This window comes from Hippopotamus amphibius, chromosome 14 (assembly GCF_030028045.1).
Source record: "Hippopotamus amphibius kiboko isolate mHipAmp2 chromosome 14, mHipAmp2.hap2, whole genome shotgun sequence".
NCBI lineage: Eukaryota > Metazoa > Chordata > Mammalia > Artiodactyla > Hippopotamidae > Hippopotamus > Hippopotamus amphibius.
The window spans coordinates 79,147,606-79,164,077 of NC_080199.1; the positions used below are offsets into that span (position 1 = coordinate 79,147,606).

At 44.5% G+C, this 16,472-nt stretch overlaps 1 protein-coding gene across 2 annotated transcripts in view; it reads left to right on the forward strand.

The window, feature by feature from the left end:
* The window catches only part of MICU2 (mitochondrial calcium uptake 2), a 79,432-nt gene that overhangs the window by 58,265 nt on the left and 4,695 nt on the right, over nt 1-16,472 (forward strand). For both annotated transcript variants that reach the window (XR_009049034.1, XM_057707644.1), the window contains exons 7-9: nt 6,414-6,479; nt 11,005-11,102; nt 14,420-14,591. Coding sequence is in view for 1 of the 2 variants with exons in the window: in XM_057707644.1 (XP_057563627.1) it covers nt 6,414-6,479; nt 11,005-11,102; nt 14,420-14,591 (336 nt within the window). In the remaining variant the exon portion in view is untranslated. The remainder of the gene's footprint in view (nt 1-6,413; nt 6,480-11,004; nt 11,103-14,419; nt 14,592-16,472) is intronic.

The following is a 16,472-nucleotide window of genomic DNA, read 5'->3' on the forward strand; positions in this document are numbered from 1 at the left end:
AGGTGGCACAGTGGTTGAAAATCTGCCTGCCAATGCAGGGGACACGAGTTCGATCCCTGCTCCAGGAAGATCCCACAAGCCACGGAGCAACTAAGCCCGTGAGCCACAACTATTGAGCCTGCACTCTAGAGCCTGTGAACCACAACTATTGAGCCCATGTGCTGCAACTACTGAAGTCCATGTGCCTAGAGCCCGTGCTCCGCAACAGGAGAAGCCATAACAAGAGAAGTCACAGCAGTGAGGAGCCTGCACACCACAACAAAGAGTAGCCCCCACTCATCGCAACTAAAAAGAGAAAAAGAAAGAAAGCCCACGCACAGCAAAAAAGACCCAACACAGCCAATAAAATAAATAAATAAATTTATTTTTAAAAAAGTCTTGTGAAAATGCCTTAAAGTATAAATTGTCTTAGTTTTATTACTTTTGTGTTTTGTGATACATCCCTGTTTTATTAACATGCAAAACTACAAACTGTTGGTAAGTGTATTACTTACTTCTTTATCCCAAGAATGAGTAAAATAGCAACTATGTTTATAAGCCACTCTCTGTCAGATAATAACAGACAGTTGCAGCAGTGATCAAAGCCAGTAATAGTAAGTCCATTTAATCTTTACCTTGATAGGTGGTGCATCTGCTTATTGGGATAAGTGCCAGGGTTTTGGTGCAATTTCTTTAAACAGTAGATTGATGACAAGTCTGTTGACTAGTGTCAGTTTCTCCTAGGTGGTCCTCTGACTGCACTTTGCTTCCTTGCTGGTGGGAGGGCTGCTCTTAATGCAGTGGGGTCATCATTTTATGCTATATGCACCTGCCAGACTTACTGTTAAATATAAAGGCCTTCAGTAGAATTTCTTCTTCTTTATTTTGGAATAGTGTTCTTATTCCAGAATTTAAACTAGCGCTATCCATCCTGAAAGCAAAAAGAAATTAAACTGACCCTATGTACTTTGTAAAATTTTCAGCCTGGAATTGAAAATACGTATCAATATAAAGTGAGTCGATTCAGTATTTTTTAGACATTCAGAATTTGTATTGGAATGTGTCCTTCTGCCTCTTTTACCGCTTATATATAAAAACTTTACCGTTTTTTGTTTCTCTAGGAAAGCACCCCTTTTTCTGCCAGAAACTTAGCTCTTACATCTCCCTAGAATGCCCTTTCCCCATTCCTTTGGTGGCTTTTAGTTATTCACATCTCCTCCCAAATGTCATGTCCTCAAAGAGAACTACCCAGAATAAGCCCGTCTAACAGAAACCCGTCCCCAGCAGTCTCTGAATCCTGTTACCCTACTTTATTTTTTCTAGTCATAGCACTTGACGCTATCTGAAATTCCCTTGTTTATTGGTTTGCTTGTGTGTTGCCTCTGGCCCGTTAGAATGTAAGCTCAGCGAGAGCAAGGGGGTTATCTGTCCGTAGCCACTGCATTCCCAGCACTTAGAGTGGCCACAGGAGAGGCCCTTAGTCCCCGGCTGTCAGGCATCAGCACGGCATCTTAGAAGCATCTTGGGAGACCTGAGAGGCCTTTTGGCCTAAGAGGGTACCTGGATACGGAATAGGTTCAAACAGGGCTCTTATTATAGAACTAAATATACAGTGCTGAAGTCTTCAACATGCACCAGAACCTGGGTAACCCTCTCCCTGAGTCCACACCAAAATGTTCTAGACACGACTGACAAGACAGGCTTTATCTGGCACTAAACCCACATGGATAGACTTTAGGACAGACCCTTGCTCTAAATTCTGCACAGAATTGGAATAAGCCAGTACTGTAACAAGCCTCCTAAAACGTTCTTACTTCAGTGAACTAATCCTATTTGCTGTTTTGTTTGTTTTTAACCATTTACAGTAACTATGTGAAGATTATTATAACAATATTAAGTGTCTCATAATAAAAAAATGTATTTTGAATTTTCCCTAAAAATTTATATCATTTTATGAATAACATCTGTTGTTTTCTTTTTTTAATTATTTGATAAATTTTGACTACTCAGTACTTGATCTAGCAAAAACAAATGACAACAACAAAAAGAGATCCAAGTTACCAATATTAGCAATGAAGAGAGAGAAATCACCAGAGGTCCTAGAGGTATCAGAAGGATAAAAATGGAATATTGTGAACAGCTGATTAATCTGGTAACTCAGATGACTGGACAAGTGCCTTAAAAAACAAAACTTATCAAAACAAGAGGTGGGATAGGAATCTGAATAGCCACGTATCAAAGCTTTGGATTTGTTATCAAAAACTTTCCCTCAAAGAAATGTCCAGGCTCAGGTGGTTTCACTGGTGAAATCTGTCAAGCATTTAAGGACAAAGAAATGCCCAGTTGGCACAGAATCTTTCAGAAAATACAAGAAGGAACATGTCCCTCATGTCATAAGACCAGCATATCCCAGACAACTAAAACTTGGCGAAAACCTAACAAGAAAAGTAAATTATAGACCAACTTTCCTCACAAACAGAGATATGAAAATGCTTAATCAGCTAGAAAAAAAACACATCAAGCACCATGTAAAATAATACATCCCAGACACATGAGATTTATCCAAGGAATACGAATTCATTTCATGAATTTGTCATTGAATTTTGTCGAAAATCAGTCAGTGCAGTCCATCATGTTAACAGAGTACAGGACAAACCAACGTGATCATCTCAGTACCTGCAGACAGAGCATCTAACAAAATAAGCATTTTTGTGATAAAACTCAGAGTAGAAATAGAAGAGAACTTCTTCAATCTGATAACAGGCATTTACAAAAAAATGTAAAGGTGGCATCATGCTAAAAGACGAAATACTGGACACTTTCCCCTTAAGATCAGGAACAAGGTGAAGGTTGTCTTTTCTTACCTCTTCTAATTTTTTTTTTAAGATTTTTTTTTTTACGTGGACCAATTTTAAAGTCTTTTATTGCATTTGCTACAATATTGATTCTGTTTTATGTTTTGCTTTTTGGTCGCAGGGCATGTGGGATCTTAGTTTCCCAACCAGGGATCAAACCCACACCCCCCTGCACTGGAAGGTGAAATCTTAACCACTGGACTGCCAGAGAAGTCCCTCTTACCTCTTCTCTTTAACATTTTACTGCAGATTCTACAGATAACAGCAATACAGGGAAAAAACAGATAAAAAGATGAGAAAGGAAGAAGTAAATCTGACACTATTCACAGATAATATGACTAAGGAAACAACAGCAAAATCAAAGCATAGAAGATCAGTATGGAAAAGTCAGTTGTATTTCCGTATAATTAGTAGCAAACATTTGGGAAATGAAATTAAGATCGGTTCTTTTTTAAGTGGTATCAAATAATATAAGTAGAAATGAATTTAATAAAAAACACACACCAGAAACCTCAGGCATTGCTGGTAGAAATTCACGGAGGCATCAGTAAATGGAGGAATACACAATGATAATGGAGTAGAAGATTCACTTCTTCCCAGATTGGTCTAGAGATTCGACTTTGCCAAGCAAAATCCCAGAGGACTCTTTATTTTTTTTAATAGAAATTGATGTCGATTTTAAAGTGTATATTTAAAAGCAAAGGACCTGGGATGTCCCTGGCGGTCCAGTGGTTAGGACTCTGCACTTCCACTATGGGGGGCCTGGGTTAGACCCCCAGTCAGGGAACTAAGATCCTGCACACCACGCTGCATGGCCACACAAAAAAAATAACAAATCTGAATGACTCACACTGCCTGACTTCACGATACCACAGAGCTGCAGTAACAGTGCCACTGTGATGCTGCCCACAGGGTGGACAGGTAGATGGTGAAGGATAGTAGAGAGTCCACACTACATGGTCATTTAATTTTCAGTAAAAACACCAAATCAGTTAATGGGAGAAGAAAAGTCTTTTCAACAAATGGATAGGATATATATATGGAAAAACTTAGCCATATGCCCTGCCTCACACCATATACAAAAATGCCTTTGAGATGTATTATACATCTAAACATAAAAACTAAAACCATTAAGCTACTGGGGAAAATATAAGCGAATACCTTCAGGATCTCGGGTAGGCAGAGTTGCTGAGGGCACTGAAAGGGCATCATAAAGGGAAACCGTGATAAAGTATCTGCATCAAAATTAATAACTTCTGTGTACTAGGAAAATGCACAGGAAAACTGCAGGATAAGAGAAAGTATTTCACAGACGGATACCTAACAAAGGACTTGTGTCCAGAATATATAAGGAATCCTTACAACGTAATAGTTTTTTTTTTTAAATTTTAAACTAGGCAAAAGACTGCAAAGAAACGTCACAAGAGAAAATGTACAAATGGGAGGTAGCGGTTGAAAAAGTGCTCAGGGAAATGCAAATTAAAGCCACAGTGAAGTAGCACAGAACTTCCAACAGAATAGCTGCAATTAAAGACTGATCACATCAAATGGTGTGGGTTGAAGGAACCGGAATTCACTTTGGAAGAAGCTTTGGTGGTTTCTTGTCAAGGTAAACAGACCTAACTGTTCCCCTCCTGGGTGTCTATCCAAGAGAAATATTAAAATGTGTCAGAAACAAGATTGCACAGGAGCGTTGGTGGCAGAGCTGTGCTGTGCCGCGCGGTGGGTGTGGTTCGCAGCGCGGAGCCCTGCCCTTGAAACTCCGTGCAGAGGCCGAGTCTCCTGCGGAGTGTCCTTACCACCAAAGAAAGCAGAAACAAGACGGAGGTGACAGGTGTGTGGATTGCCTCGGTTGCGGTGGTGCTTCGTGGGTGTACGCCCAGGTGTACACTCACCGGCACGTGTCCATCGTTGCGTGCCGTGCTGTGTTACGTCCACCCCAGGAGGGCCGGGAGGACGGGCAGAACGCTGATGGCAGCTCGGTCCCCCGCAGCCAGGACCCGGAGGCGGCGCCGCAGACGTCCGCCGGCGCGTGAGCGGGCGCCCGGCCTGTGCTGTGCGGGCGGGACGCGCCCAGCAGCGCACGGGGACACCTGCTGCAGCGCGGACAGCGCGGGGGAGCCGCAGACTCGTCACGCCGAGTGAAGGCGACACGGAAGAACACAGACTGCTTCCTACCGTTGACTCGAATTTGTAAACTGAGACTGATGTGATCTTGCCTCTGTGGGACGCAGCCTTGACTGGGAAGAGACACGAGAAACGTCTGAGGGAATGGGAGCGTTCTGCTGTGTGACAGAGGATGGGGTACGCGGGTGTGTCCATTTGTCAGAACGGGGGGGCTGAGATGTGTACATCTCAGAGTACAGAGATTTTTCCAGGAGCACTGCAGATAATAATAATTGAGAAGGGAACTGGGGGTGGCTAGTGGGAGCAGAGCTGGACCGAGAATGGCAGGACCCTGGACTGAGGCAGCTGCGTGAGGTCTGCACGGCGGGTCACTCGGAGAGTCTGCTGTGTGTGGAGCCTCCCGCGAGGAGGATGCTGAGCGCAGGCGCGGCAGGCGGGGCAGGCAGTGTTGGGTGCTGGACTCGGCAGTGTTGGTTGTCAGTTTAAAAACAAGGGACAAAACAGATAAAAGCTTTTCAACTTTATTCCCTGGAAGTAAGCGGAGCTAGGAGAATGTTGAAAAATTTGAGGGCTTTAGAGAACTAGAGATAAGCCCTGTGCCGAAAACAAAAGTAACAGAAGCAGCTACGTTTGAGATAATTAATTTGGAAGGTAGTTTCAAACTATTAACCAAGAAATAGCCGAAAAAAAATTGGGTAAAAGTTTGTCTCTTGATTTGAACCCATAGTTTGAGATTTTGTCTACATTTAATTTTTTTAAAAAACCTTTTGTTTTTAATTTGCTTTCCATGTGAGGATTGGTACAAATGACTCTGAAAGGTAGGTAGGTTTTTTTAATATACTCAGTCTGAAGGTGCCATTGATAGTTTTACAATTAGTAGAAAAGTAGGCCTTTACATTATTTTAATGCTTTGTAAATGCATAAGGAGACAAGGGAAGAACATTTATAAAAATGTTATGCTTGGTGTACCCCCCCCAAAAAAATAATAAATAAATAAATAAATAAAATTTTTTTAAAAAGTTATGAATAGCTTTTCAAGAGCTAGATACTTGAAATGCGGCCATAAAGCATCAGAGATAGAAAAAGAAGAGACGAGACAGAGAAAAAAAAAGAAGAGAATAAAAATTCTCTTGAAGAACGAGGGTAATTATGAAGTTTTTATACAGTGATGCCTTTAGAATATATATAAGAAAGTAAGCCTGCTTTCTTAGGAGAAAAAATGACCCAAATCGTAATAATAATAATAATGTTAATACTTGCATATCTGTTTTCTCCTTTGATTTTTATATGATCTAAGGAGGAAAAACTAATATTAGGAGTTATAACACAAAAATAATTTAATACTTAACAAAGAACTAGTAAACATTTTATAATAAAAACAGCATCAGTTTTTAGGTTGTTTTTTAAAATTCAGTAGACACGCCTCTGAATTCCTGTTTGCCCTCCTTCTAGCTGCAGCAGATCATAAGTAAACAGGATGACTTGAAGACGACAACAGCTAATGAAACAGAATGCCAGGTATGTGCAAACAAACTAAATATTTCCAAGCAGATGTATTTACAATAGGTTCTCTATTCTGTTTGTTCAAGTAAGTATTCCCAGATAGTTGGGGAAATTATCAGTAACTTAATTTTTCTAAATATTTTAAATAGATTTTCTGCACTCACATGACCCAGACCTCAAAAGATTCACAAGAAGATATATGCAGGGTGGAACTTCCCTCCCAGTGACCCAGGTCCTGGGTATCCTTCCAGAGATGCTTCATGTATATAGAAGCATATATGTAAATGAGCAACGAAAGACGTCCTTGTGTTCTTTTTACCGTTTTTATACAAGCAGTAGCATGCTATGCACTGTTCACACCCTCCCGTTGTTCCTACCGTGTCTGAACATCTCATGCTTTTCAGTGGCTCCGTGGTGCTTTTCTGCCTGGGTGGATGTACCCGTTAACGCAGCCATTCCCCTTTGGAGAGAGATTTAACACGCATCCAGTCTTTTGATATTGCAAATAATGCTGCAGTTAATAGTCTTGTAATCATATCACTTTATATGTGTGAATATATCCAATCGGTGACTTCCCAGAAATTCACTTGCTGGGTCAAAAGGTATGAACGTTTCTAAGGTTGTTGATAAGGTTGTCAATAAACCTTGATCCATGTTGGCGATAAACCTTGATCCATGTTGGCAAGTATCTTCTGTAGAAAATGAACCAGTTTTCATTCCCATCAGTGATGTATATCCTTAAATTTTTCATTGATAATCTTTTAATCAATGGTAATTCCACAATATGGTTTCAGTGAGATTTCCTTAAATTTCCAAATCATTTTATCTTTTAGAGTATGTCTGCTTCAAATTTTGCAAATTATTAAAATCACAGGTTTTTTTGGACTTCCCTGGCAGTCCAGTGGTTAGGACTCCGAGCTTCCACTGCAGGGGGCTTGGGTTCGACCCCTGATCAGGGAACTAAGATCCCGCATGCCATGTAGTACAGCCAGTAGTAATAATAAGAAAACAAACAATCAAACTTCATTTAAAAAAAAAAAAAAATCTGTTTTTTAACTATTTCATTCCCTGTGAGCAGCCACAGGCTGCGCTGGTCTCCCCCGTGTCCAGGTCCTCGAGGGGGGCCCGTCTCCCGGGTGTGCACCTCCTCCGTGTCCTCAGCCCCGCATGGCCTCTCACACCCCCTGCCCTTGTTAGGGTGATTGGTTAATCGTCTGTGTCCCCTGGGGCATGACATCCTGCTCCTCTCTCAGGTCGTGTGCGGTTAGGGAGCAGGCCACACGACCACCCTTACCTCTGATGCCCGTTGCCAGATCAGGGGGCCCCCAAGACCACCTCGGGTCTGATAATACATTGGCGGGACTCATAGTACTCCCTGGAAGTTGTGAGGTTCGTGGTTACGGTTTATTACAGCGAGAGGATGCAGGTTAACACCAGCCGAGGGAAGAGACTTGTAGGCAGAGTCCTGAGGTTCCAGTCGTCCTCTCCCAGGGAGCGTGGACAGAGCAGGCCTTCCCAGCAGTGACTGTGACAGCACCCATGGAGTAGTGCCAGCCAGGGCTTTGGCGTCCAGAGACTGTTGGGGTCAGCCCCGGAAATCTGGTTGGCTGCCCATGTGGCCTCCCTCAGACTCTCGCCCTTCCAGAGGTCAAGCTGATACCCCATGGCCCAAAGCCACCACCCAGGTGTCGTCGTTAGACTACCTGGTATGGCCCAAGGCCCCCAGGTAAACAAAGGCAACTTCTCTTAGGGACTACCTCCTCGCGGCCCAGCTGGCTGCTTGGGAAAAGTTAGTTCCTTACTACACAGATTGCATCTACATAGCCTGGAAAAGCACCAGGCACACCTGTGTCCTCCGTAATAGTTTCTAATGAATGAACAAACATCTACTCTCATGGATATCACTTTCAACCATTGACCTGTTCTTGGTCATTAAGAATGTTTCCAAATATTTGCTGTTAGAAGACACGATGCAATAAATAGGTACACGTGTAAATTTAGGGTAGTGATCTGAGAGTGAGGTTGTCAGGTGAAGGACATGGCTGCGTGTAAGGCTCTGACCGTGTTGTCAGGCTGCCTTCCACAGAGGCTGTAGCAGTTCCCCGGCCCGCTGGCAGTCTCTCCTGTGTTGGTGTCGTCTTTGTTTTGTTTTTTAATGTGTGTCAATATGACAGGGGAAAAGGTATCGCAGATCATTTTTTAAGTTATTTATATATATACCATTCCTGTTTCTTATTTTATAAATTTTCTGTTTCTCTTCTTTGGGAAGAATTTCCTTAGGGTTTTTCTTCATATTTGCATTTAAGAGTATTTCATACTTAAGAATATTAGCCTAGTGTGTGTCAAAATTATTGAAGTATTTTTCAGATTTGTTTTTGTTCATGATGTTTTGGTTATAGGTGTTTTTAATGTAGTCATGTTTAGCTGTCTTTTTATTTATTCAGTTCTTTAAAATGCCTTCCCCACATCAAAATCAGTTGTTAAATACTAACCTGTATTATCCTGATTTAGTTGTGGTTTTATTTTCTTACATATAATTTTTTTCATTCACCTGAAATTTGTTTCTTAAGGGCATTCCTAGGGCTTTTTCATTATTTAACTTTATAACTATTATAAATGGACTCTTTTACCTCAAGGGAAATTTATTGCTGTTAAGCAGGAAATTTAATTTTTAATGTTTTTGTGCTAGTCTGTCTTACTGAATTTTCCTGTTTTTTCTGTTGATCTTCCTGATTGTTCTAAGTATAAAATTATATTATCTCTAAATAATATTAATCTTAGTTTATTCCTTTATGTATTGAGGAAAATTACCTCCAAAAATATTAAGTAACAGTGTTCTTGGTAGACATCCTGGTCATTTCTAACCTTAATGAGAATCCATCCGGTTTTGTGTTTTATTGTATCTCCTGGGCATTTATATGAGAATTAAGAAAACACTCCAGGCATGACTTCCTGCCTGCACTGGTGTGGAAATTCTAATAATGGAGTTAAAACCCACATTTGTAATTATAACAACTGTTTTATAAAGTTATTAGTTACGAAGCCGCGTCTGTAAGAATCAGTACTGTGGAAGGCGCTCGCTGGTCCGTCAGCCCCACTGGAACCAGCCCGCCCTCCCCATTCGCTGACACCCGAGCGAGGTGCTGGGGCGGGGGGGGGGGGGCCTGTGGCCCCAGGGCCGCGGCAGGCGGGTGGGCGGGTGACGTGCCTGCACCGCGTCTCTGCAGCCTGTCCCCTCCAGAAGCTGAGGCTGTGCTGCCCCTGCCCAGCCTCCCGGGGCAGCGGAGCAGAGACGGAGCAGGGAGCCCGCCTGCGGACGAGGCCCTGTGACTGCTGGGAGGCCGGGCCCCAGCCGTCCCGGCTCTTTTCAAGCCTGCCGCTGCCCCCCCACCCCGGGCAGCTCCGGGAGCCAGGGGTACCTGGCGGCCGTGCAGGCTCTGCCGTGGGTGCAGCGCCCGGGCTGGGAGAGGGCCCAGCGCTCGGCCGGCAGACCTGCTCTCTGCTAAGCGGCACGACTGAGCGTCTCCTCGGCCCTCTCCCCACCCTGTCTGGCCCTGATCTGTCTTTCTGGCTCTGAGCTGCAGGGGTCTTGTTTTGACCCCTGTCCTGCAGCCCTCACTGAGGACCGAGCTCCGCCTGCTCTCCTTTGCTCCCAGAAGGCCCCAGACCACAGCCCCGTGCACCCTCCAAGGGCCAGTCCTCTCCCTGGGCTACTGGTCAGGCTTCAGTTGGACTGAGCCCGGATGATTCTAAGTCCTGAAGCCAGCCCGCCCTCTGCCTGGGCCCCGGCGCCGCCTCCGCACCCGCGACACGCAGGTCTTCCTGAGTCTCACTGTGTGACAGCCGCCCCGCCGCTGCCGTTCCCGCCGCTGTTCCAGGGAGGCGGGGCGGGACTCGGGAGCAGGCTGTGCACCAACGCCTGGAGGTAGCACTTCTTTCTCCAGCTGCGCTTTTTCAAGGTATTTGGTTTAAATTTGTGCCCCCCATTTGTTGTTTGGTTGCTGCTGGTAATCTTTTTCGTGGTTCTGTTTTATTTTTGTTTATTTTATTGGAGATTTGAAGGAGGAAGAGCCTGTGGATCTGCTTCTCTCTTTACCTTGAATAAAATCCTCACCTGGTAACTATAATTCGGCAAAGCTAGTGTTTTTCAAATTTCTAACATTCAGCAGAAGGTTCAAGACTTCTTCCCTGTTTTAGTTCTCTCAGTCCTGCTTCATTAGAAAATGCCTAGGGGTCACATTTTGAAATAACTGATGTCACTATTCTAGACTCCCTTTTTGGCGTGATGCAAGATTTCGTTCACTGCTGAAGTCCACCTTGAGTCCTTTGAGTATTTTAGCCCTTATTGTTTTCCTCCTGCTTGAGCAAAGATGATACAGTGTTTTGCAAAGTAACAGACAGAATAGCTACATCTGTTTTTTGCACTTCTTTGATGTTGTTACAAGAATCTTTTGTGGGTATTGTCCTAAGAATTCCAGGCTACAGGATCCATTTTTGCTCTTGGTTATAATTACTTGAAATTATTGTATCATTTTTATAGGAACCTACAGTGAAAGAACCTGAAATTAAGACAACCCTTCAGCTACGTTTCTTTGGAAAAAGAGGAGAAAGAAAACTTCATTATAAAGAATTTCGAAGGTAAATGCAAATATTTATATTCATTTAGGGAAATTTTATAGACGAGATAAACAAACAACTGAATATATTTATTTATGTCCCAGACTGCAGACCTTAAAACCAAATCCTATTTGTGGATCTATACAGTGTCCCTGAGAGCAAAACCTGTGAAATGTAAACTAAGGTTACTGTGCTCAAAAATACCCCTACCCTATTATGAAAAGTAATATTTATTTTACAGACTACAATAATTAGTTACGTACTGTTCGCAACTAGTAGAGAGAGGCCCCTTGTATCAGTGCTTAATTAATTCACAACAGACCATCCCAGCTTACCTGAAAACAGTGGCCGTTTGTTGCTGCCGTAAGTCTTGGGTCAGTTGGGTGCTTGTCCGGGGTCGGGATCGGCTCTCCTAGACTGGACAGGCCGGGCAGTGCCGTCTGCTGATGGCTGGCTGGAGCCGGCTCTCCTGAGAGGGCTCGGCCGGGACAGCCCAGCTCTGCTCCTGCCACCCCCGCTCCCCCCAGCGCAGGGGTGGGCAGCCCGTACGTGTAAAGGGCCGGGCAGTGAGCAAGCCCTCCGTCCCGGCTGCGCGGCTCAGCCGTCACAGTGTGAAGGCACCCGTAAACAGTAGGGGCGTGTGGATGTGTTGGTACACGATGGGTGTGTCCGAGGTCCAGTCCGGCGTGGGGACTCTCCCTGCGCTCACGTCTTTATCTGTGAGGAGGGAATCGTATTTACGGTCTGTGACATTGTAAACACCACAGCGTCCTGTCCTGTTTACCTTCTCCCCGGCAAGAGCAACTCCACGCGACAGCAGACCCTGTGCTCGCGGGCCTCCCCACTCACTAAAGTCTTGGAACAAGTACTTGAAAGCCGCTCGGAATGGTGGGAAAACACGGGTCTGGGGGGCAGGAGACTGCCTCTGGTTCAGCTCAGGGCAGCTGCCTGGAGAGCGCGCTCGCTGCGCGTGCTGCTGTGTGCAGGCGCCCCGCACAGCGCTGGCCCCTCCCGGGAAGCGCCTGGTAAACGTGCAGAGGGCACTTCCGTGCACGCAGTCGTGCCGTGACAGACGAACAGGGGTTCAGGCAGCACAGGAGAGCACCCTGGAGCGCGTGATCGGGGCCGCTTTCCAGCCGAATGGCCCCTAAGCTGACCTTGGCGGATGAGCAGGACTGACCAGGCAGAAGTGGAGTGGGCGGGGAGGGAGGGGCCCGCACGAGGAAGGACAGAGGCTTGAGAAGGCCGTGTGGCTCGTCCAGGGGTCAGAGGCCGTGTGGCTCGTCCAGGGATCAGAGGCCGGGCCTGCCAGGGCAGTAAACAAGCGTGAGGGGCGGGGGGAGGTGAGGGCGGAGGCCCGGAGGAGTGTGCTTCCTGTGGGAGGTGTCACCTGCCTTAGAAATGGGAGGTGAAATTCAGAGCGGGTTTGTGTGAAGTTTCAAGCAGTCACAGAGCTTCTGAAAGAGGTGGTCCTGCAGTTCCCTGCCAGGTGGTTGGGGGCATCAGGAGGGCTTTCAAGGAAGCAGTTCCCCCAGGCGACCAGAGGGACAGGCGGACTTAGTGGATGCCACCACGTCAAGAGAACCTTACCAGTGACTGAGGGAGCGTGTGCGTAAACCGGTGGTGTGCTTGTTTTTTGTTGTTTTCACTTTCACAGCCAGTCAGGTTCTCCAGCTGAAATACCAGTTAGCCAGTTCAGTGAAAGCGAAAGCATAATTTAAGTTCTGTCTCCTGGCAGTTTGGTGTCTGTGCATTATTATTCATTGTCAGGAAATCAGCAGGTAATTTAATTGTGGAAACTCAGTTCTTTGTCAGCATGTGTGTAGTTAAGGGGAGAAAGTGCCGATGTTCAGACCTCGCGGGTGGTGGGCGGCAGCGGCCTAAACCCGCCGTGTGCCCGCGCCTCTCTCCTTGCGGGGCTTTCCTGCCTCTCTCCCTCTCCTCCTGCTTTACTGGGGCCTTGTCTTCCTCTGCACTTCCTCTCTCTTCCTCTAGACTCAATGGTTAGCCCTAAACACAGTGACCAAAAATAACCCCTGCATTTATTTCCTGTGTGGTACATTGGAGCTCACTTTTCATTCCAATAAATACTTAAATTAACTTTGTGGCTGAAGATATATTAGCCGAGTGGTTGGACAGGGAAGAAAACTGGTCTCAAGTTTCCTCATTAGGAAAAATTAGGATATTGATGCAAATGTACTTTTTAGGGCTGGAATTTTTTTTAATTTTGAGATACCAATTATTGAGGATGTCCTAGATTCATAAAGAGCTTTTATAGATTCAGAGATGCCTGTAAGCAGCGCTGTGCTGGTGAATATGTTTGACAGTCAGCTCTTGGGAAGAACAGCCTCGATTGGTAAATGTGCGAATCAGCAGTAAACACTCTACAAGGCACTTCAGCCTGAAACCCAGACGAGCAGAGCAGGCTGTTCCCGTTGTTTCCAGTCGTGATGCTGTCTTCCTGTGAAGATGCTCGTTCATAAACGATTCCACTTGCTGCGGAGGCCCTGGTGCTCTATGCGCTGTACACTCTTCAAGTCACGTATTTATGTCCATATCGTGCTCCGGACTGTCGTGTCGTGACAAGATATGTAATTTTAGACTTAGACAGGATTTTATCCTTAAGCATATTTAATATTCTTCAAAAGTAGTATAATTAGTTAAGATGAAAGTAGCTTAAACCAGACAATGGATAGTTTAACAATAAGTTGATAATATTTCAGCCTCAGAGCCCAAAGAAAAAGAAAAAGGAAAGAAACAGACAGTAATGTTTTTATATCATATTTTCTATTTCCCTAATCACTGTACACACATTTGCAAGTAAAACATCCTTTTAACAATCCTTATGAGAATTCATTGATACCATCACAGTACCCAATACAGTAGAACTCAGTAAAACGGAGGACAAAGCATATCAGGAAAAGAGTGTGTTGATCAGCCTGAACTTGCAGTGCTTCACATTTTTAGATAAAATTCTGCTTTGACACAGAGAGACACAGCATTGATGAATAAATCTGTGCATCCAACACACCGAGAAAGTGTTGTAGGAAACCGGCTTTTACCTACCACATAGGTAGAAGCCTGAAATCAAACTCCCTCTTCCTGCTTTTAAGGTCTATGGGATAAATGCAAAATCTAAAGCAGGTAGACTTTTAACAGTGGCAGTTTTTCTCCCACTGAACAAGAATATACAGCTTTTCTCCCCGTGTGGGAGTGCGTGAGGGGATGTGCAGCTTACTGAAGCTCGCGGAGGTGCTGGTCAGGGGGCCTGCGATCCCTCTGCAGCGGCGCCGGGAAGCCCTGGGTTACTGACGTCCGTCTCGTACGTTACCACTTAGGTTTATGGAGAACTTACAGACGGAGGTCCAAGAAATGGAGTTCCTTCAGTTCTCTAAAGGTTTGAGTTTCATGAGAAAAGAAGACTTTGCAGAGTGGCTCCTTTTTTTCACTAACACTGAAAATAAAGATGTTTATTGGAAAAATGTGAGAGAGAAGCTGTCCGCAGGAGAGGTTTGTATGCCTTTTTATTATGCTTGTGATGAAGGTGAAACGATAAGTTAGACATATGTATATAATTCAGTAAAGTAACTTCCAAATTAATCAAGACGAAGCTACTCTCTGTTATGTAATTATATGACGCATGAAATGATGATTGCCAGACTGTTAGTGATGATTAATGGACAGTGGTTAGATTTCAAGTGATTTTTTTACTTTATTGTTCCAAAAAATTTGTTTTGAAACGGGCATGTGTTTTTATATAATTTTTTAAAGCTATCTCTATAGTGAGGAAAAAATAATAAAATATAATTAAGACATCATTTATAATTGCAATGGAGATGTGTAACAATCAGAAATAAATTTAACAAGAAATATATAGAAAAACTTTAAAGCCTTGATAGATAGAAAAGAAAACTTATCTAGCTGCAGGGACACCCCTGGCATTGACTAGAACATCTTACTCTTATACACACAGCAGTTGTCCCTTAAATCAGTGTCTGAATGTCACGTTGTACAGTCTGAACAGCCTGGGTTTGCTGCACTGTCACGTGAGCCCTGGCAGCCCCGCGGCTGACACAGAGAGCTTCCTCCTCTGTCGTGTGCGCGCCCCTGGTGGGCTGGTGGGAGACCCTGCCCACATAGTTGCTCGGGGACCACACTCTCCGAGGCTCTGTCCTCTCAGAGCTCCACCAGTCTGCCAGAAACACCAGCCTCAGAGGCAGGAAAGGAAAGGAGTGAGTCACGTTCCAGCAATTAAATGTTCATGTCTGGAAGCATCACACTCAGCTACTGGCTGGACTGATGACCTGACCACACGTGACTGCAAGGAGGCAAAGCGGTGTGGTCCTACGTGTGCAGGTCTCAGGGGGCCCAGACACGGTGACCCCCCAGCAGGCATCCATAAAAGGCCTTGGATTCATGAGACAGAGCTAGACGAGCCACGAGTCTGTGTGAAACTGCCGAGGGGGCAGGAGAGCCAAGGGAACCTCTGCACCTTCCCCGTGATTTTGCTGCAAACCTGAAACTACTCTAAAAAAATTAAGTCTTTAAAAAAAGAGAGAGAAAGCTGAGATACTGAAGTACATCAGCAAAGGTTGGAACTGAAACAGCGTTACTGACAGTGAATTTAAGGTAAATTGATTGGAATATAAAGTGAGAAATGGATACAAACACAGAACTTTAGTGTGTGAACTCAGGCTGCAGACTGGGAAATAGCACTGGGGTAATTCACTGGCCGTCTGGGGGGAAATGAAGGTAACCTGTGCCTCACTCATTACACTCAAGTAAATCCTAGAGGGAGCAAAGACGTGAGTGTTTGGGAGAAAACTGGAAGTGAATAGGCACAGAGGAAGACTTGGGAACTGTCTTAGAGTGAGGTGTGTATACTAAGCGCAACCCAGACACTTGCAATGAAATTGATTAAATTACTACCTAAAATGTAGGTGTCTGCTGCCTCCCTCATCCCCCCAAAATTATAATCAAAGTCAAAATAAAAATTAACAAAATGGGGGGAAATACTGGCCTCACATGTAATAGACTGATTTCTTTAATTTATAAGGAGATCTTAAAAAATCAAGAACGTGGAAGGGTCCGACATTCCGTCGTACTTAATATAGAAAATGGGGTCTCAGATATCGATGTGTTAATTACTAAAGTGTCTGAGATTTTGTCATTTGCAAGTTAGCCTGTGCCACTTCACGGGTGCCGGCAGAAGACACAAGCCTGTTGGGTCAGAGCCAGAGAAGTTTGTTATTCGTAGCATAGAGGCCATGTGAGCACCATGTCTGCGTCCATCCCCCTGCCCCTCAAGGCTCATGAAGTGGGTTTGTGATCCAGCCGAGGAGTCTGGATCTCTCTCTTTTTTTTTTTTTAATAAATAAACTTATCGATTGA